The 23,187-nt window shown below is 40.7% G+C and overlaps 1 protein-coding gene across 3 annotated transcripts in view; it reads left to right on the top strand.

Moving 5' to 3' along the window:
* Nucleotides 1-9,673: 9,673 nt before the first annotated feature.
* fubp3 (far upstream element (FUSE) binding protein 3) overlaps nucleotides 9,674-23,187 on the top strand; it is a 27,550-nt gene continuing 14,036 nt past the window's right edge. For all 3 annotated transcript variants that reach the window (XM_047809235.1, XM_027136689.2, XM_047809234.1), the window contains exons 1-3: nucleotides 9,674-9,906; nucleotides 17,426-17,537; nucleotides 22,182-22,215. In XM_047809235.1, the coding sequence (XP_047665191.1) occupies nucleotides 9,772-9,906; nucleotides 17,426-17,537; nucleotides 22,182-22,215 (281 nt within the window). In that variant the 5' untranslated portion in view covers nucleotides 9,674-9,771. The remainder of the gene's footprint in view (nucleotides 9,907-17,425; nucleotides 17,538-22,181; nucleotides 22,216-23,187) is intronic.

Here is a 23,187-nt window from a genome sequence, read left to right as displayed (position 1 = left end):
CAGAGCTGTCATTACTCCTTAAGTCATTCAGTCATTCAACTGTTTTTTTTTTTACACTGATGACCTTGATTAGATGATTCAAACTGAAATGTAAATAAAATATAAATGAAATACAAATAAAAAGGTTTGAATAAAAGTCTAAATTAAAATCTAAGGAGTTAAAAAAGTATAATTAGTAAAATTAAAATAAAGTATAATTCATTCATTCATTCATTCATTTTCTACCGCTTTATCCGAACTTCTCGGGTCACGGGGAGCCTGTGCCTATCTCAGGCGTCATCGGGCATCAAGGCAGGATACACCCTGGACGGAGTGCCAACCCATCGCAGGTAAAGTATAATTATGCTAAAATAATATTTAAGCATAGTAACAAAAACAATTGCTCAAACAACGTATTTTCCAACCCTAGATGCTAATATTCCAGCTTATATAATTAATAATAATAATAATAATAATAATAATAATAATAATAATAATAATAATAATACATTTTAAAGGGGACACGGTGGCTTAGTGGTTAGCATGTTCGCCTCACACCTTCAGGGTTGGGGGTCCGATTCCCGCCTCCGCCTTGTGTGTGTGGAGTTTGCATGTTCTCCCCATGCCTCGGGGGTTTTCTCCGGGTACTCCGGTTTCCTCCCCCGGTCCAAAGACATGCATGGTAGGTTGATTGGCATCTCTGGAAAAATTGTCCGTAGTGTGTGAGTGTGTGAGTGAATGAGAGTGTGTGTGCGCCCTGTGATGGGTTGGCACTCCGTCCAGGGTGTATCCTGCCTCGATGCCCGATGACGCCTGAGATAGGCACAGGCTCCCCGTGACCCGAGAAGTTCGGATAAGCAGTAGTAGATGAATGAATGAATGAATAATACATTTTATATTTAGGATGACACAGCTGCCATATTTTTGGTGGCCAAAGTCTTCAAAACAGGTCCTGTGTCAGCGCGGCTATTGTGAGCCAGTTTGTGAAAGATCTCGTTTGATCTCCACAATAGGAAGGAAGTCAGACACGGCTGCTTTGGGGCAACATCAAGGTGATTGTTTGTCCAAAGAAGGAAGTCATAGACTATGTAACAATATAATGTCAAGGAGAAAAAAAAACAAGCCATGTCTCATGTGGCTCAAATGTTAGCTGGAGACGGCGCTATACCTGTCAGGCCTAGGTATGGAAAAAGGTGAGAGTCACCCAATGGAATTAATCATCCTTGACCTTTGGCCAATTATCTCTCATTAAGTGCTGTACCCAGGGGACTGGGACACAACCGAAGGACATGAATAGTCCAAGTTGTCACACAGAACGAGCGCTAATGTGGTGCTCTTCTTTGTCTCTGAATCCCTGTCATGATCCTTTAGTGGATAAAGGCTACTATTGTTCTGCACATGTCGCTTGTGTAACCTGAGTCGATGCTACTTATATCTGCCAGACATGCTACTAAAAAGATAAACCTTTAGCCTTCCTGAGTTCACCTCAGTCACGCTTTCATTCAAAAGTGTAAAAAATCAACACTTTTATTTTTGAGTTGTTCAAGCTAACATTTGTAATCAGTTCTTAAGGGCAGCAAAATATTCATTTGTCGGCCAGGTTAAAATTATAATTAGCCTAACCATTACAATAGCAACTGTGAAACCAAACAGTACACTCAAGCTAGCTAGCTAACTCTGCGAGATTAGCAACCTAGCTTAAAGTATAGCTAAATCTCCAATCAGCCAAGCAATAGAGACAAGAAATGTTGATTATTGTTTCACAAAGTGCCAGAAAGTTGAGCATTAAACATACATCTTACAAAACATTAGCCAGCTATCAGTTATCTCACACTAAAACGTAGCCCTAAATAGTTTAGATTGCTAATGCTAATTCCAATCTACTGCTGTAGACATATATTGGGACATAATGATTTTTATTCATTTCTAAATAAATGAGTGGATCAGTTTTAGAGCAAACATATTACTATACACCTAAATTTATTTGCAGCTAACCAGTGCTAAATCTACTAGCATTAGATCGGCCATTGAATCCAAAATAACATTGTGACAGTGAATCCATCTTCCTCCTTGCTTCATTATTATAAACATCAGACATCATCTCAAAGCTATTTGAACGTGAACAATGAGCACGTCAGGTACATCCGATTAAGGAAACCTAAAACCTTAGCCTAGCATGAAAGCTCGACAGGCATCCGCATTCATGTTTAAAGCACAATTCATTCCAGACACGATGGAAAAAATACTTCCATTCTGAAGTTTGTGAATTTTTTTAATCCACTCTAAAGTTTAAAACCATAACCTGTTTTAAGGTTATAAATATTTCATCATCGCTAAGTACTTTTAGTCGATGCTTACTAATCTTCAAGGAGATCCGCTGAGTAAATCTATGTTGTGATTATGATTATAATGCAGGACTATGCTGCCTAAATCTTAGGCGTGTTAAGTAACCCTAGAGGTTTGGAGCATGTACTAATGGGTCTGTGATAGACAATGAGCTCACGTTCTTTGTCCTGTCTGCTGGATTTATAGCGCACACACCAGAGATCGAACATGCCAGAGCGTTGGTAAAAGATTTCGCTAATGCATTTTTGCGGCTTTGGTTAACATCCCTGGCTTTATAAAAACACAGCCGTTTGAAGTCGATTGAGCCCACTTTGTCACGATTCAATTAAACAATTATTCGGTTTCAATTACACCAAAATCCCCGTTTTGTTAAATGATGAACCGACGAACAGCTCGGAGACAGCATGCGTCTACCGCATCGAGCTTTTCCCATTTCATACACCATTTACCATTTGTGGGCCATTTACATAGTCTTTGAAGAAGGTCATCAAAAAAACAAAAACAAAAAAAAACGGTATTTCCTTGACAGTACGTACGACATAAAGCCCGTCTCTGAGCGTCTGTCGCTGTCAAAGGGCATCACATGCACCCGTTTCTAATCTCCGTGCCAGATCTATAAACAGATGGGGGGCCATTACGGTCAAATCCTCAGTGTGTATGTTTTCCGGCGAGTGTGTGATAAAATATTGATGGAAAAATAGAAATATTTTGCCTGCTGCTTAAAGCCTAGTTGGGACTCTGATCTTCTCGGGTTACAGAGCTTCTGCACCAACCTAAGCTTTATCTGTCAATGGGCTTTCACACTCCCACAACTCTGCTCAGTGTGTGTCTGCACTCAATCAATAGCTTTTTATCAGAGCGAGTGGATTAACTTACTCAAGCTCACTAGCTATGAGATCTACCACAAATTAACGCTCATTTTTAAAAAGTTTTTTTTTTTACTTCATGACAGGACATTTTTTCCCAGTAATTAAACTAAGATAATTAAAAATATTATTTGGTTCAGTTAGCTAACAGGTTAACCTGAATATCACACTAGCTATCGTGAAACAAACCGAACATCACTAGCTAGTTAGCTAGCTAATTTCACTTGAGTAAGTCTGCATTGCTAGAAAGATTAGCCAAAAGCTCCAATCCATCAAGCAGAAATTTGATCTTGGCGAGTCAAACTGTGTATAATAAAGCTGCTGTCCTGCCATAACCAGCTTTGTCATGTTTGGACACAAACCCTCCCCTATACACACAGCACACTCTCCCCAGGCGTGTCAGTAATGTAGCATATTGATCCGAGTCAATAGATTTATTTTGCTCTCTGCAGCCTCCGTATTGGAGCCACACCCGGGGGGCCGCTGCCTGGTTTGCTGGGGCCCTCATTATGTCTTTCGATTTGTTTTCTGTATTAGACAGTGAAGGCTGAGAAGCCGGCTGGGTCTGAGTAGATAGGTCTGATTCGAACGGGATAAAGGTGATGCCCTGTAACAGTGATGCTTGTGCACTCTGATCCACCCTTTTGCTCTTAAGGATCAGATCTACTGTTGGTCTCTTGTCTTTACATCGCTGGCATTTATGAAATTAAATTGAAGAAATGAAAGTATTAAAATAAAATTAAAGAATGCTATCATATTGTACACTGGATTCATGATGTGAGAACAGAAGGGTAAAGAATATACATACAAATCTGCGGCTTGAAAAAGATCAAGCGATTAAATGAATGTTGACTGAAATTAAATTCATTTTGTGAACTCTTATTGAAATAAAAAAATTCCTTGAAAAATAAAAGCTAGTCTAAGTAATTTCATTTTAGAATCACTTAATTTTTTAGGGAATCACAAACTTTAAAATATTTCCTGTTCCTCTAGTATTATTTCAGATTTATGGGCTTTTTTTGTAAATTGATGAAAAATAATCTTAATTTCAGTTCCATTTAACAGTTGAATAGAACAACGGTTGCCCTTATGTCAAGAAATTTCCAGCTAGCTGTGTTTAGAAATGAAGTAGACATAAAAAGGTGTCATACATACCATTAAAGTCTTTTTTCAATCTTATTTCATCTAACATTTTACTAATATAATATTTGTGTCCGAGGGGGGCATGGTGGCTTAGTGGTTAGCACGTTTGCCTCACATCTCCAGTGTTGGGGGTTCGATTCCCGCCTCCGCCTTGTGTGTGTGGATTTTGCATGTTCTCCCCGTGCCTCGGGGGTTTCCTCCGGGTACCTGAATTTAATGGATACATATCTACTGACTAATAAACAGAGAAAAATGAAAGCTGTGTACATTGTTAAAATTGATAATTTAAATGATACAGTGATATTTTCGTTTAAAATAAAATCACATCTTGAAGAGTTTTATTCTTCTTCTTTTGCAACCGGGTACTCCGGGTACTCCGGTACCATGCAAAGACATGCATGGTAGGTTGATTGGCATCTCTGGAAAATTGTCCATAGTGTGTGAGTGTGTGAGTGAATGAGAGTGTGTGTGTGCCCTGCGATGGGTTGGCACTCCGTCCAGGGTGTATCCTGCCTCGATGCCCGATGACGCCTGAGATAGGCACAGGCTCCCCGTGACCCGAGAAGTTCGGATAAGCGGTAGAAAATGAATGAATGAATATTTGTGTCCGCATGGGATAACTGGGTTTATTTTTGCTTTCGGTGGGGTGCCTCAAGGGTCTATTTCAGGCCCCCTTTTATTCTCGCTCTGAATGCCTCCACTGTGTTTTAACAATTTCATTTTAATGCTGATAACACATCATAGAAAAGTTGTATGTAAAGTCTTACATCTTTTAAGGTAGGCTAATCAAAAATGTTTGAAGGTATTAAGAACTTTAATGGAAGTTCAATAAAAATAAAACAAAAATACAAAAATCACATTGGCCTGGACTGTATTTTAAGGGACCTGCACATAGCTCTTGGTCTAATTTACGACCTTTATTGAATTATTTAAAGGCTTTGCTAGTAGTAGCGCCCTGGATGCCATGAGATTTGAACATACAACCTTCTGGTCAGTAAATTTTAAGGAACTGTAAAATCAGAGCTGCTGCTTGTTGCATATTAATATGCAAATAATACAACATATCATTATTATTGTTTACTTTTTATTCTTACAGTCGCTTTGTATATCCGTGTGTCAGAATCTTCATAATAAGAAATGTTTTTTTTGTTTTTTTTTAAAACATTTTTAAAGTGAGACTCAGCATCTCGTCTCTCCTGTAATATTTGCAGCAAGTGTTATTGAGCTCCAGTCGGACGGAAACCTCTCATCGCCTGCCGAGTTTCGCTCGCCGATGTTTACAGTAATGACAAGAAAAAGACAGTTTTAAAGGACAATGCTTTCTGAGATTCTCTCTGGCATACTTGTGTATTTTTTTTCTCCCACTCTCTAAGCTCATGGTGAGAGGATTGCACAAACAAGTCCATTTACCCATTATTTCATCGCAGTCCCTGATAGCAACACAATGACTTCTACATATGGGGAGCGTAAGGAAAAGAACAAGACAGGTGGGGAGTAAGTGTATGAGATGAAGGGGATAGAGAGACAGAGAGAGAGATGGGGGAGACAAGGATGTAGAGGAGGGGAGGAAAAAATGGACAGCAGGGAGTGGTCAAGCCGTCCCAGCGGAAAGAGAGAAATGATGGAAAAACATCTGTAATTTTCACCACGGGGTCTCTGCGTAATTGAGTCGCTGAAAGTACAGACTCCGGCAGGATTCAAAGCAAAGTGGCTAGGGGGTTGGATGAAGAACAGACGAGAAGGAAAGAAAAGAATGATAAGAAGAGACATAGATGACTGAGAACATATTTAGTTCTGTGTTTTCATCAGGAAAGGTTTTACTTCACGGTGACAAAGACTTTGTGTTAACTGCACGCAAACCTCAACACGTTTGCAGATGAAGCGATGCTCCGAATTACAGCATACATATTTATACGCACATATGTAATATTACATATCGTTCCTTTATAGTCCATAGTGCATACATTTTGAAGATTAGCTAGCTTATAAACCGAATCCTTCTATGGATTTAAAACAGTTTTTACTGTTTTTACTTAAACATTGCTACGTTCCATTGTACATAATGCTCAGTACAGGATGAATAAAATATTCATTTATTTGTTTATGTATGTAAATTTAATCAGCAATTTTTTAAACTCATAGTCTTTATGGATTTCTCTTCACTATAAGTACCTGAATTTAATGGATACATATCTACTGACTAATAAACAGAGAAAAATGAAAGCTGTGTACATTGTTAAAATTGATATTTAAATGATACAGTGATATTTTCGTTTAAAATAAAATCACATCTTGAAGAGTTTTATTCTTCTTCTTTTGCAACATTTTTTATACCCAATACATTCTAGCAAAAAAATAATTCACATCAGTTCAGTGACATTTGCAAAACAGATGTGTACAAACACGATGACGCATGCCATATTCACATGTATTTATGTGAATATAATTAAATAATAACAAGTGTTATGTGGGATTTGTGCTTACTTTTCCCTGGCTTCATCTTACATACTGTACAGTGGTTTAATGACAGCTTTGGATAGCTAGCTTGTGCATGTTTTTTTCCCCACGCTTAGCTCGAATGCACAGAGGTCAGAAATGACATCGTTCCCGGCTCCGTCATCCAATTTCTGAGGTAAGTTGAATGCAGTACAAGGCGGTGGTGGTTTGGGTAAGAGCTCATTTCCAGCCCAAATAATTACACTAGATTAAAACACACAATAGCACCCAAGCAAGTTATTCTACTATCATAATGTCCCCATCGTGTTCCAATGTTGCACTGTGCTAAATAGATATTATTTACAGTTATGATTATAGTGACCAAAGATTTGTATGGTAATTATTAAATTCCAATTGCCTAGAAGTACTTTTAAACATTAAAAATGACACCTTTAACCACAGAGATAAAAAAAAAAACGCAGTGTTTCAGTTTCTCCACTTCAGAATTTCAGTAGGTCATCCCTTGTAAATTTGCATGTTGTCTCTCATTATGTCTGTCTGGAGCTGACAGGCCCACACTCTAGGCAGTGAAATTTCTGATTTTGTGGTTTGGCGGTCATCCCAGACGTCTTGAAACACTCTTGCACTCAACTCCGAATCTCACTCATCTGTTTATACACACATGCAGATTATTCATGAATTTGAATTAGAGTCTTTTGTTGTATGACACCTGATCAGCCCTGTACTGATGTTTAGCTGTGCTGAGAACGTCTACGATTACCGAGGTGCACTTATCCCCATCCTACAGTCCCTCTTCCCACCACGTCTGCCCTTCTCACACCTGCTTTAGATCATCATTCCAGCCGAACCAGTTCAGAACGGTTGTGACGGGCTCTTTGATGATGGATTTGACTTTGCAGCCCCACCTGCTCCTGAGTTGGAATTCAGTGCAGAGCCACATGTTCACAATAGCCAAGCTCAGATCTCACTTATGGCAAATGGGGGGTGGTGGTGGTGGTCGCTGAACGTATGAGTTGGACCAATGTAAGGGCAACCCCTTGGTTCATTTCCTTCCTGTGTTTTTTTGGAGGTGAGAAAATGCCTGGGGTTAACAGGGAAGAAAAAAGATAACTGCATACATAACTCACATAATCACACGATGTTCAACGCATGACGGAGCAAAAATTAGCCAGCTCCATATGTATGCCTTTTAATGCTTAATATCTTACACCCTGTGGCTTATGTATGGAATTAATTTTACATTTCTTATACTACAAAATTGTAACATTCTGCCTCTTTATTATTTTTAAAACAATTTTTTGCATCCTGTACTATGATAATTACCGGATGAGGCTTTTTTCCAGGGCTTGATCTTGATGTTTCTCTCGATATTCGGTCTAACTGCAGGACATCCGTTGTCTTAAATCTTTAATGCCACATACCAAAAGCTCATGTTCCCTGGAGTAGTTTGAATGAAATCCAGAAGGCAAAGGCCATCCATGATTTGCATAAACAGGCTTCAGATTTGTGCCTATTTTAACACATTTTTCTTGCACCTCTTCCAAAAATCCACCCAGAAATCTAACAGATGTTCAACGTTAGAAGTTTTCACATGTGCAGGATGAGGGAAACTCCGTATTAGCTCATCCTCTAAATCCAGACTGTCTACAAGTATCATGCCAGAAATCTTTTTTTTATTTTTTATTTCATGATTTACAAAATGTCATGTCATAGCTGTCATTGCTGATACAAATATTTTTGATAAATCATTTAATGCCAAATTAGTTGATATTTACAATCTACAGTGTTTAAATGGTGATGCACATTTTTATCTAGCTTAATGATGTTCTTCTGCAGTTGTGGTGTCTACTGATTCACTAAAAATCCTTCAGTTTGACAATTCCCATTGCTGATTTCCCGGTTTTGTAAGTAGAACAAGCTGTGATTTTATTATAGGTTTATATAATAACATGACGAGCTACGTTTTTTGTCGTATGACCTTCATCAACATTTTATAGCTGTTATAATGCAAGCGATAACATGAACAAACTAATCTCATGGATGCTAAACAACGGTTAATGTAACTATAAAAGGTTAAAACTATGATATGTTCATTAATTCATTACTAAATGTATATAGCTTCATGATTCCTTACTTATAAGTGTATGTCTTATAAGGGTATGGCATAAGACTGTTCATGAGTCTGGCAAACCAAATAATATATCAGAATAGACTTTCTATTTAATTTTGTAGTATGGCTGTGGAGATTTGTCTTCATTAGTGAATCCAGGCACTTTTTTTGGGTGAGGAAGACTGTGGTGTTTTCAGAGGGGATGAGGTCAGGACTCTCAAGATCTTCCAGGCCAATATCAGCAAACCATGTGCTCTTAGTACAAGTGAAGGGAAATTGTAATGCATACATTACATACACTGGCATTTTATACAATCGTGTGCTTCCAGCTTTGTGGCATCAGTTTGATGATGGCGAACAACATGTGGGTGTGAAGTTCAGGGGTTCAATCCAATAGTCTAGTGTTAGAATGCAAATCTTAATAAAATAATACAAATACATTCTCATTCAACTTTTGATAGTTGTGTGTCTTTGTGTGTATGTATGTGTGTGTGTATATATTTGTGTCTGTGTGTATGTTATTCAGGAAATATATATATATATACATATATATTAATTCTATATTCCTGTAAGTGAACGTTGATTTAATATTCATAATATAATTTATTTAACTCTATTAATCGATGCATGTCACTATTCTGGACGCACGTCAGTTTGATCTGTTGTTTTGTGTATTATTTATTTATTCTTATTATTTACACCGTAGCTAGCTTGCTAGCACTGAGTGTGTAGGGAATAAAAAAAACTGTGGTCTCGCGCTGTTTCCTAGCAGCGCGACGCGTTTCCGGTTCCTGGGTCGGCCTCGCTCAGCGCTCGTCGTGTTGCCGCGTGAGCTGCCGCCGTGGTGCTAGAGAAGGAGGGAGGAGGAGGATGATGATGATGATGATGGCGGAGCTGGCGCAGGGACAGGCCTCAGTAGCAGCAGCCGCGGCAGCAGCAGCAGCAGCGGCTCAGCCCGGAATGAAGACAGACGGCTTCGCCGATGCTTTGCACCGGGCGCGACAGGTAACGTTAAGTTAGGTGCGCAGCGCGAGCGCAGACGTTAAAGGCACGGAAGTGTTTCTCAGGACTGAACTTTTCTTTTATAAAGCGGCGCAACCTCAGCAGCCCCGACACGCTCCTGTACACACACACTAAGCTAGCTAGCTAGGTAACTTAGCGAGCTAACTGGCTAACTCACGCTCATGTATGTAACGTGCGTGTTAAAAACACGTCGCGTCGGTGACAACAGAACAAAACGAACAGACGCACGAGCGCCGCGAGGACACGCGCACACCGACGTGACCGCTGGACAACTTTTAAACTCTTCGTCTCCGAAGTTTCCAAAAAAAAAAAAAAAAAACCTCCCAAACGCACAGGAACAACCTGTTGCAACGCTGTAAAAGTTCCTCGCTGCTAAGCTAAATGCTAACCGACGTGCTGTGGCCTAGTTCCGCAAAAGCCTCCCAAACGTCTGATTTCACACTTGAAGCCTTTATTTATTTGTTTGCTCGCGAACACACGGCAAAGTTCACGTGTTCACGCGCACGGCTACGTGTCGCCACGCACAAATCGCGGACGGTTCGGTTTACACGGTGTTTTTATTCGTCCACAAAAACGACTTTCATGGGAATGATCCTGCGCGCGCACGCACACACACGCACGCGTCCTCACGTGAAATAAAGTTTTAACACGCCGCACTTTTAGGAACTCGCACGCGCTGACAACGTGTTTGTGTGTTTGCACGGCGTGTGCCAGTATGTCACTTCGGATATCGGCCTGCTGTTCTTAGGGTTTAGCATGTAGCTGGGAGGGAACTTTGCTGCTAACTTGGCTAACACACGTCAAACAAGTGCGGGAGGGGTGAAAGGAGAGGAAAGTGACGCGAGCACGCGCTCAGCGTCGTGTGAACGAAGTGTGGAGTCGTGTATCCGAGTGCTGAAGCGTACGACACGGCCATTTGCACGACACAACAAGCAGCATGAGGGTATTTTCCCCCTTCATCTTCTACCCTCCAGCACGAGGCTCTCGGTGCAATCTGAGTAAATGTAATAAATAAACCTCTAAATGTAAACCTCCTGATTGCAGAGTTGCTCTTGGCAGCTTTATAAACTCTCTCTCAGTCAAGAGAAAGAAATAATGAAGTACAAAAACACCCCACAAGACCAGCCAGCAGAAATCAGTCTGGGTTTTTTTGTTTTTTTCCCTTGTGACTTTTCTTAAACATTAAATTTGGCATCAACACCATCTTAAGTTTGGGACTCAACATAACACAGAATGATTTTATTGGTAATTAATCGGCGACGACACGGAGTTAATATTAACCCTGTGTTCTGTTTTATTCTTCTTGTACCACAGCAATTTGGGTCACTGTTAGTATAAGCTTGGTGCTTTTATAACCGATATTTTCCTTGAGATTTTGCATTTAAACGACTTACTCGAGCAAATTTCTTCAGCGTATCAAGAAATACTCTTCGAGATCGCGCGGAGACGATAAAACCATTAATCTCGGCTATAAACATCCCACTGATCAAGAAAGACAGAACTGCAGCTTGTCACGATAAAACATAACGTTACACCTTTAACCACTGACACCGGAGCCTCCTTCCCCAAATGTTTACTGAGTGAATGTATTCTAACAGAATGCCTCTAGTCAGTACAGAAGCACTAACGTGTTAGCACGTGCACAAATCGACCGATCGGCTTTGAATATTTATCCGCACAATCGATAAGCGTGGAATATCGCACTGGTGTAGTTTTGCCAAAAAGACCGTAATCGTTTTTCATCTCCGGTAACAGCTCGCTCGCACACAGCCTAAGGTTGCGATTACTATTCATTTTAGCAAATGAATCACAACGTTGCAAGAGGGCAGTGTGACCTGGTTCGTGCTGTTCCATGTGTTCACCCACATCTATTCTATTATAATAAATACTTTGTAACACTGTACTTATGCATATTTTAAGCATAAAGTCATGTAACCTTCAGTACCGATTATCAAAACATCGAAATCGCCAAAAACGCCTCGTCAGACTTACCTTTGTAACACTTCTCGTATAACGTAAAAAACCAGCTGTGTAGCGACCGAGTTCTTTCTCCGCCATTATCACCGTGCTCTGGCTGTACTTCTGTTTAAATAAACATTTCTAATATCGCTTTGAGGCTCAGAAAGCGACTTGATTCAGATTGCTGTATAGAAAGTGATTAGAAACGGCCAATGTAATGATTTTGGTGCATTTAAGAGTCGTTGTGTGCTTTTTATTTATTTATTTATTTATTTATTTATTTATTTATTTCCTTTTCCTCCCTGTCTATAAAGCCAATAATACAGCAATAAAAAATTGCAAAAGTGGGCTGTAATCGAGTTTCATATATGCCATCTCTTCAGCATACCAATTTCTGACCCACATTTATCACTGCCTGATTTGTAAAAATAAATATTGGTCATGATCTCAAATTTCAGAAGGCTTTATGCGATGTTTTTGAAGACCGAAGGAAGCCGAGCAAAGCCTTTGAGTTGAAATTTAAAAATCGTGAGCACTGTGACGATGGCTGTTTAAAAGCCACCAATTGAAAGACAGCACGAGGTGGCACGAAGCTCATGCGACTTGTACAAATACGATTACAATTTTACCTCAAGCTCATTTTGAGGAACGTCTGTTCACGAGGTCGGATTTATCGATACGATCACGTATTATGCCGATCGTTGACAAAAGCAAGTCATGTAAGATTCTCAAACGATTTACGTTTGCTTGTGCACAACATACACAAATGCTAGTTAGTGAAAATGACACATTTATACCTAAATCACATCCAGTTCCTCAGAAATGTTCCCTCTTATATCTCGTGTATCTGAATGCTGCAAGTGTGACGGTGGCCATCTTGGATAACCAGAATGTAAAGTATAAAGTGTGGATGATGATTATATACCTCCATTTTTGACATAATTTAGTAAATATGGCCTAAAATAACAGCAGGAAGTCTGACCGTCATTCGCATCAAAGATAAAAATTTCTGTTTGTTTATTTATTGGAAAAGTCGTGAAGATCTTAGCTAGGTTAGCTACGTTAGCTGCAGCACAATAATGAAGTGGCAAACTTGGGGCACCGAACTTGTCTTGGACGAAGCTTTACATTTATTCTGAGTGGAAAAAGGTGTAAATTAAACATGAATTATGTGTGTGTGTAATATTTATATATATATATATATATATATATATATAATTAATTAATTTACATTCCCATTTTCATGTTTAAGGTGTTTTGTTAAAATAAGGGGAATTTTTTTCAAGGCTTTTTGACAGAAGTATGATATAAGAAATGCCAACGAATTAGCATTACATTATTTGTGATGTAGATCGTTTTTTTAAAGGTTTCTGAAGGTTCATTTACCCGTTTCTGTCCACACGTTGAGCTTTTATCAAGTCCCACAGGGTGAAAATAGAACTGGGCATGAGGCCAGCCAGATTTTACAGCCTGCATGGAAATGCAAGATCTCTAAACACAACGATTCTACCAGTTTACTCAAGAAAACGCCCTGGTGCCTAATTTATATCTATTGTTAGCCATTCCAGTCGAATCCTATGCATTGTTTGTGTGTGGGGGTTTTTGCTAGCTAAGCTTTGGCACGGCGTGTAAAGTCTTTACAGAAGGCCGAGTAGATTCGGCAGCTGCAGGACTGTATGACTGTACAATAATGTTGTGCTGTAATTGAGCTCAGTTTGCAGTCATGGTCAAAGTCATCATCTTATCAGCACGTTTAGGGCACAAGTTGAGCCAGACCTGTACACACACACAAACATGCATAGACACATAGTACTTCAGTTTAATGACAGCTGTTACAGTGCTGACTTTGGCATGAAGGCACCACACCTGTTATAGGTAGGGAATCGGACCCTAGCAAACCGGCTGACTCGTGTTGCGGCTTCACGCATCGCTAACGATATCGTTACTGAGTTTTCTCAGTTCTAACAGACTCCCTGGACATGGAATAGACGCCACGTTCAGCACCGGTTGTTGTGTGTGACGGTGCTGTGTAAAATATGTTGTGTCGATTCGATTCAATCAATAACATGTAAATGTTTCAATGGAAGAGTTTGGGTTTGGTTATGATGCTGCATAAGAGGACAAGTTATTCGTTCGTTAACTCGCCCACAGGACAAGTAAAATTATTTGTTCTTATTGTAGGCCCCTTTTCCACCGAGGCAGTTTGAGTGCAGGTTCGGAGCCTAATTTAGAACCAGTTCTTTCTTTTTTGACCGCCAAAGCACCGGCTCTGAACTAGGAAAAGTGGTTCTTAAGTAGCACCAAAACGTTGCTGGTCTAGTCTTAAGAACCGCTGACGTCAGCGCCTGGGGGCGGGGCTACTTTTAGCACCTGGGGGCGGGGCTACTGTTAGCGCCTTTTGATAATATATCAATGTTTAATACACTTTTACTTTACCGCAATATGATCAATTATCAGCACACATGATAGTAGGTAGCTAAATGCTAAGGCTAAACTTTTTCTTTGTTAATGATAAAATAACGTTATGTACTTTCTCGATCAGAACCTCCGTTTATACAGATTACATGGAGCTGCACGTACACGTTGGATTCGCCGTGTTTGGATGCCAATGCAGGTTCACAAAGCCATGAGCATTAACAGTAAAGCAACAGCCGCCATTGTTGATGTTGTTTGTGTTTGCCGTTGCTGGGAAACGTGACACGTATACAGTGACGTCAGACATCGGCTCTCTAACCGATGGAAAGGCAAACCGGTTCTTTTGAAGTTTTGTCAGTGGAACCAGCTTTGAACCAGCACTAGTTCTTAACCAGCACCCAGTTCTTTTTGGTGGAAAAGGGGTATATTTGTGCGCACACCTTTTGGTGTGTTTTTGAACACCACCTTATCATCCCCAGATTGAGAGTTTGAATCGCCGCCATCAGGCAAAATTAGCCGTGCTCTTTTTTTTGTGGGCGGGCAGGTGGGTGGGCATGCTTTCTCGTTCTCCTGCAACTCACAGCACCATTAACCAATCATGGGGGTCTGTGATGTGAAAGGGAGCCGAAAGCACTTTCCTCTGAGTGTAATAGAATGACAATCGGTTCAAAAAGACTCTGACGAAGCATCTGATGGACTTCAATCCCTCCTGGTTGGAGGCTGTTGAGACCTACCTGAAGAATAAATTAAGGGAGGGGGTGTGTGTGGAAAAAGTCAGTAAAAAAAAGTAATGTTATCCAAACGTTATGGTTATTGTAATGGCTACGGCAAGTCGCGTGTATCAGACGGTGCTAAGCAAACTCGAATAACTCGGAAAAGTTATCTGCCACCGCCATTTTATTTATCAGGACGTAGCTCTTGTTAACATCAACCCGGAGGTTTTTCAGCCCAGAACACAAAGCTTCCTACCTGTCATGGTGAGGCTAAATACAGAGAAATCAATCTAATCTCTGGTGATGAACTTAAGACCGACGAGTTGCAAATTACACAGAACAGTTGGAAGAAACAAGTTGTAAATGCGAGCCAGCTTCTTCCACCATATCTCTTCAGAATCTTTGCACCAGGTTGGCAGCCAAAGACTTGTTTCTGTTGAGGTGTTTCTGAATACTTTCAGTGTAGGTGAATACTTTCCTCTGACCCACACATTTATTTATGAACTTAATCCAACTATGTAAAATTAATCTCTTTGGTTAAAAGTGTCCGCTAATATTCTGCCTGTTTATCATTATTATTCATTTATTCAGGAACGTTCCACCGACACAACACACCGGTGTCCGGCGCATCGGACTCGTTCCTTTCGTTTCGACTGACCAGACCTGATCAACAGCATTATAAGCTGTAAAAAAAATGCTGTTGATTAGGTAGAGTCGAGAAAACGGCCCCCTGGTTATAGTTCTTGCTCTCTAGGGGGTTTGCAGACACCATTTTGAGAACTAACTGCACATCCGTGAGCGACAGAAAAGCCCCGCTGCATTTCCCTGTCCTGGGACCCTAAACTGCTGGGCAACAAGTGGCCAGTTGTTGTGTCTGAATTCCTCCAGCGGCTGTCGGAGACTTTTTCTTGCCTGGGTAGCGGATTTATCTACATGCTCACATTGCTGGCATTCCAGCATTCCCAAGAAAGAGGCTTTGGCCTGAGGGGGGAAATGTGGACGGCTCACTTGCGCTATCTCTCTCTCTCTCTCTCTCTCTCTCTCTGGCATCAGTGTCTTGTCTAGAAGGTTTGACACTCTAAAGGTGATGCAAGTCTCTAATTGAGAGACACTAATTTGGAGACATTATATTTTTATTTTTTTAAAAATAAAAAAACTTCCAGTTCCTTTCCTTTGTGAAAAGACATCAATCACACCACCAGGCAGTCATCTCAATTTTCTGTAATTTTCTGCAAGGCTATACTTTTCAATGGTGAAAGACAACACGACTAAAGAATGAAATTATTCATATAGAACGTACTTCCTTTTGAGGCAGGTTTTTACTTTTGTGTTTAGCTTGAATGCCTCGGCTGCAGATCGGAAGCTACGTAATTATTTGTTATTTTTTTTCCCCCCTATGAAAAGCGCACGAGATTAGCGCGGATCACCCGAACGGTTTAAACTTAGGCTCTCGTCACAATGGCAGGAGAGACAATCGTTTCAATCTTGGTTGTAAGAAGAGAAGAGAAAATTGGCTCTTATTAAATCGGTCGTGTCGATGTGGCTTTATTGAGACCAGATGCTTTATAAGTGCTAACGCGGGGAAGAAGTTCAAAACGTCTTATTTTGACTGTGGGTGATACGAATGAACGTTACCCCGTATTCACACAACGCCGTAGGTGACGCTTTACTTACTACACGACACGGAACTGCGATTTCCACGACGGCGACAAGTGACATTTTAGCATCGGATGAAGCGGCGAATCCAAACGCTCGACTCGAAGGTCCCGTCAATCAGACAGTTTGGTGTCTCTTCAGTTCCCCACTTTAGTTCCTGCCTGTAATTAGTTCCCTTTTACTGTTTTACTCACACGATTCAAAGGAAAATTCAAACCATGATTTCATGTAGAGTTCCGACGGGATACGAGCCGCACGACCGACTTCTCGCCTGCTAGTCTGAACGTAGCATTAGCGTAAGCCATGGGTTTAAAAATAATTGCGTCATTGAGTAACAGTTAAGGCTGTCTGGTTGCTCCCAAATGACTTCATGCTCACTACTTAGTGTAACGTAACAGCGTTCAAGTTATCGCAGCCGTCGAAGAACGGCGCCTCGAATTATTCACTTGTATGAATCAGGATGTTTAATACTGATTTTATATTTATTTAAATAATTAACTCGTGATTAAATGCTTGTGGCGGCATAAGTTTGTTCCAAGCTCCGTTTATCAGCCGAAAGAGAGAAAAAAACATGGCATCCGAAATATTAATGAGATTTCTTTATTTTTTACTTGTAAATATGTAAATATCAAACATTCAAACATTATCGAGGGAAATAGTATTTTATCTGTTAACGTTTAATAAGATGCTATAATATTTATTTTCAGTATATTCTCTCATTTCTCTGAACATCCTGCTTGTTTTTTTTTTTTTTAAAGATTGCGGCTAAAATGGGCGGAGAACAGATGCCCCATCTGAACCACTCTTCCCCTGTTGTCGACCCCTCGATTTATGGCTACGGAGGGCAGAAACGCTCCCTAGATGAAGGAGGTAAGCCTGGTGAAGTCCACAAACACAAGTCCTCGATTTTCCGATTAATAAGAGAGGAAAGTTAGTTAATTTGTCGATTCACGGCTAATAAAGATGTAATTTTGTTGTATATAAATATAACTTCGTAATGTTTCGCTCTCTGTCGTCAGTGACGTGACCGTCTTTATATCTTGTTTTTATCAATAATCGAACTTTCTGTAAAACGCACAGGAGAAAGACGTGCCATGTCCTTGCCCCCTTTTCTCTTAGTCTGTTTGTCGGCCTTGGGCGTTTATCGAAATAGATAATAAGTTTAATTTCTTAGTATAGTCTCAGGGTTTGTGATGAAATGTCAAGGTGAAAAAAGTAAAGTAAAAACAAAAGTCACACCCCGAATCTCAGACTTAAGATCGGGGTTTGTTTCGAGTTCTGATGTTTTTTAAGATTGCTCGTCACTCGATCCTCGTGTGTAGAGCTGTGTAGGGTGCATGTAGATATACACGTGTACGTGCGCGTGGCCTCTCGGCTCACGGTGTTATTTCTGGTGAGGATTACACAACGGAACACAAAGTAAATTAAGTGTGTAGGCAACAGCCGAGTCCAAGCCACTGCAAGGACAGAGAAGGGATTTATTTATCAAGCCTCCGAGTCCGGACACGTGGCCGTCATCGTCGACGCTTCGTTCCTGCCATAATTTGCTCGCTTCAAAGCTCCATTACTGGGGGATCACCCCTCAGGCCTTCAGAGACACGTCTGCATGGAGTCGTTCCAGGAAGTGAGAAAGGTGTGTGTGTGTGTGTGTGTGTGTGTGCGTGTGCGTGCTGCATGAGCCAGACCATGAGCTTCACACACAGCATGTGCAGATTTTCAGTAATAACTTGCTGCTGTTTCACTCCTCTGGAGATTCGACAGCTGATGTGTCGCAGTGCAACGTGTGTAAATTTACCGAACGATAGTCAGTGATATAACGGTCAGAAATGAGCAAATAATTATTTATTTGTAGGATAAAGTGGCACGGTGTTGCCAGGTCTGTGTTTTTGCTTCTCTCAGAAACCTAATTGAGGAGAATGAAGTGGTTCTATTCCTCACAGGAGTGTTTTTTTTTTTTTGTGGCCAAAAATGTGTGAAATTTGTAATACAACTTGTGCAAGGTTTTTTGTGCTAGTTTTTTTCGGCATAAAACTTCTTCAGTGAGTGAAATCACAAACACAGGAACTGGTGAAATCCTGAAGGGACTGTTTTACTGTTTGGAATTTTCAGCGTGTGATATCCTGGTGGAAAACTTTCCGTTTAAAAACACTTAAATCAGTGGTGATACTTCCTCGTTCCTATTACACTGTTGTGTTTGAACTTAATAGTATTTGTCTTGTTGTATCCTCTGTGAGAGACAGAGAGACGGATGGATAGCAGGGGAGAGAGGGAGAGAGAGAGGGAGAGAGAGAGACAGACAGACCGTTTGGACAGAGAAAGAGAGTATCAGATGGTCGACGAGAGAGAGAGAAACTCACAGAAGAGATGGTAAGAAAAGGGAGAGAAAGACAAGGACAGCGGGAGAGAAAGACAGACTGACAGAGAAAAATAGACCGTGTGAAAGGAAGAGACAGATGGGGAGACGCAGACAGAAAGACAGAGAAGTCTGTCTCTTCTCTTAGGATGTTGACGGTGAGTGATCTCATCCATACGTATGATTTATTCTGGATAAAACTGACTATTATGGATGTGTTAGCCTAACGGTGAGGATGTTGCTCTACTGAACGAAACGTTGTGAGTTCTAGCCCCAGGTCCTGCAAGCTGCCACTGCCGGGCCCCTGAGCAAGGCCCCTATCCCCCAATTGCAAACGTCACTGTGGATAAGTCCATCTGGTAAATGATGGAAATGTAAAATGAAGTATATTCCAGCTGCACTGAGATCAGTATGTATGCTGGAATATGTTGGGACACTCTGGTTCTTTGCCTACACAAATTAGGCGTCGTAAAGCTCCAGGGTTTGCAGCCGACAGACTCGTTTAACTTGCCGTGCGATGTCATCTTCATCTCTGCTCGAATCTCTGGTGTGTTTTTAGCTTCGTCGCTTTGCATAAACCCGAGCAGGACTTCAGATCAACAAGCGCCGTGTGCCAGCAGAGAGCAGCGCTGTTAGGCTTCAGCACTCATCGGTATTAAGGTTTCACACTAAATAATAACCCAGATGGTTTAAACGAGTAAAAACAAGAGCAGGAAGTACGCTTGCTTAGTGAATGTATGAGCCAGCGTAGTTTACACACTATTAAAAAAAAAAAATTATGTAACGGCAGAAGCAGCGCTGGTGTGGAGGGAAAGTAGAGCTGAAGTTCAGACGGGTTACTCGTGTGGAATGAGATTTATGCTGCTCACATAAAGTCGCATTTCATGTTCAATGCAGCAAATAAAGCGTTTTCATACGCACTTAAATTGTAGAACAGTTTCAAATCTCCATTTTAATTCCGAATCTGTCATTTTTTATTTATTTTTAAATAGTGAGCAGTAGCTTGTGTTTTTCTCTTCAGCTTCTGCTCTTGGCCAAGTAGAAAAATATAAAAAAAAATAATAATAAAAACATCCGATTCCAGTTGCACAAATACAATAAAATATACAAATATAAAATCTTTTTGTAATATATATAAAATGTATATATATATATTTTTTTCTCTTGTCATGTCTCTCTGTTTTTATTTATTTATATATTTATTGTTTTGGTCGTAAGTCGTAAATAAAACTACATCCTTAGCTGTAGCTTTGCAAACAATAACAAAAATGCAAATAATGCAAAAAAGAAAAAAAAAACAGCAACTTCCTGTTGCTCGAACTGGAAGTCACTAGCAGTTAGCTTTCCGTATCGTGCGCTCGCAAAAACAGAAATGAAAGTGCAAGTCGAGGCTGTGTGAAGGTTGCTTTTATAGCTTTCGTTTCAGACTCGGGTTTTATTCATGCACACGAGCCTGTGATTGAATCCCATGTTATTTTTTGGGGTTCAGTTTTTGTTAACAGTTTATTTAAAAGAGCTTAATTTAATGTTCACTTTAAACATCAGTATGATCTCAGTGCTTTTTATCATCCAGGCTGGTTGTAGTGTTTCTGCACTTGCTCCATTACTCAGAAAAATTGTGTGTGTGAGAGAGAGAGAGAGATACAGAGAGAGAGAGAGAGAGAGGGAGATAGACACAGAGAGAGGGAGATACAGACAGAGAGAGAGATCTGGACAGAGAGAGAGAGAGATACAGACAGAGAGAGAGAGAGAGACACAGACAGAGAGAGAGAGAGAGACACAGACAGAGAGAGAGAGAGAGACACAGAGAGAGAGAGAGAGAGAGAGACACAGACAGAGAGAGAGAGAGAGAGACACAGACAGAGAGAGAGAGAGAGACACAGACAGAGAGAGAGAGAGAGACACAGACAGAGAGAGAGAGAGAGACACAGACAGAGAGAGAGAGAGAGACACAGACAGAGAGAGAGAGAGAGACACAGACAGAGAGAGAGAGAGAGACACAGACAGAGAGAGAGAGAGAGAGAGACACAGACAGAGAGAGAGAGAGAGACACACAGACAGAGAGAGAGAGAGAGAGACACAGACAGAGAGAGAGAGACACACACAGACAGAGAGAGAGAGAGAGAGACACAGACAGAGAGAGAGAGAGACACAGACAGAGAGAGAGAGAGACACAGACAGAGAGAGAGAGAGAGACACAGACAGAGAGAGAGAGAGAGACACAGACAGACAGAGAGAGAGAGAGATACAGACAGACAGAGAGCGAGAGATACAGACAGACAGAGAGCGAGAGATACAGACAGACAGAGAGAGAGCGAGAGACACAGACAGAGAGAGAGAGAGACACAGACAGACAGAGAGAGAGAGAGAGATACAGACAGAGAGAGAGAGAGAGAGAGAGAGAGAGATACAGACAGAGAGAGAGAGAGATACAGACAGAGAGAGAGAGAGAGAGATACAGACAGAGATACAAAGAGACAGAGAGAGAGAGAGAGAGAGACACAGAGAGAGAGAGAGAGAGAGAGAGACGGACAGAGAGAGAGAGAGAGAGAGAGACAGACCGACGGACAGAGACCGACGGACAGAGATCGACGGACAGAGAAACCGACAGGAATCTCAAATAACTACTCTTTACAAACGCAGTGAGCAGAAAAGCAGCTCCGGTGTAACAGGAAAAGGCTGCAGTGAGAATAGAGAAAATACAAGATGGTGTTTAGCTGCTCACAGACAGCTGGCAACAAACGATCGGTTGTTTAAGCTGATATATCGATGGCGCTCGTGCACAGCGAATAAAAGCGTAAGGAAAAGCCGTCGTGTTTAAACACGCTGCCATTTTGGATTTTTATTTTTTTTATTTATCTATTCACATATGCAAATTACATAGGTATCTTTTTACACCTATGTGTGTATAGAGAAACAAGAGAAGTGTGTTTTGTTACTACAACCGTGTAGCCGATTTGTGCTAGTTTACAATTTGAAGCAGGTTGTAAATGTTTAGTGTCTCTTCACTGTGAGAACGATAAAGTTACGCCTGTAAACAATCACCGACTTTTTGTTCCTGATGCACTAAACATGATCGTTTTGCTGTTTAAATTAGAAAGATGCTGCTGCTTGCTCTGCCTTATTAATAATTATAACCACCTTTGTTTGTTTTTTCGTAGTTGCAAACCAGCTTGGAGCGATGGTACATCCAAGGTGAGTCTTTGTTTGTGTACTCGAATCTTAAATACGAATGATTTAAAGAATAAGTTGTGTGATGAGGTTGGAATCGTGGTGTGGTATTAGTTTGTACGTATGAGGTGTGTGTAACGCTCTGGGAACTGACCTCTGTGTTCAGTATGGTGGCTCTCGTGGACACGCACTTGCGCATGGGATAAACTTTCACTGTTGCATGTGTCGAGCCTTTTTATTTATTTATTTTTTTAAAGAAATTTTTACAGCTTTCATTCAGAGAACATTCTAGTGGAGCAATTTTTTTCTGTCGCAACCGTAAACCAGAGTCTAAATATAAATGTAATACAAAAATAGCTGTTAGTTGAATGGGTGCAAATTACAAAGCTGAGAAGGATTTTAAAGCCGACACACGACCGAGGAACGTAATAGAGGGGAAAAAGGTGGAAAAAGCAAACAGTTATATACATTTCTTTTTTGTCTGTCTGTCTAGATAGATATAGTGTGTGTGTGTGTGTGTGTGTCTGTATGGTAGTGTGTGTGTGTGTCTGTATGGTAGTGTGTGTGTGTGTCTGTATGGTAGTGTGTGTGTGTGTCTGTATGGTAGTGTGTGTGTGTGTCTGTATGGTAGTGTGTGTGTGTGTCTGTATGGTAGTGTGTGTGTGTGTGTCTGTATGGTAGTGTGTGTGTGTGTGTCTGTATGGTTGTGTGTGTGTGTGTCTGTATGGTAGTGTGTGTGTGTGTGTGTCTGTATGGTAGTGTGTGTGTGTCTGTATGGTAGTGTGTGTGTGTCTGTATGGTTGTGTGTGTGTGTGTGTGTCTGTATGGTAGTGTGTGTGTGTGTGTGTGTGTGTCTGTATGGTAGTGTGTGTGTGTGTGTGTGTGTGTGTCTGTATGGTAGTGTGTGTGTGTGTGTGTGTCTGTATGGTAGTGTGTGTGTGTGTGTGTCTGTATGGTAGTGTGTGTGTGTGTGTGTGTCTGTATGGTAGTGTGTGT

Source organism: Tachysurus fulvidraco, chromosome 26, assembly GCF_022655615.1.
Source record: "Tachysurus fulvidraco isolate hzauxx_2018 chromosome 26, HZAU_PFXX_2.0, whole genome shotgun sequence".
Lineage (NCBI taxonomy): Eukaryota > Metazoa > Chordata > Actinopteri > Siluriformes > Bagridae > Tachysurus > Tachysurus fulvidraco.
The sequence above is the reverse complement of the archived record's forward strand: the minus strand, read 5'-3'. Positions and strand labels throughout refer to the sequence as shown.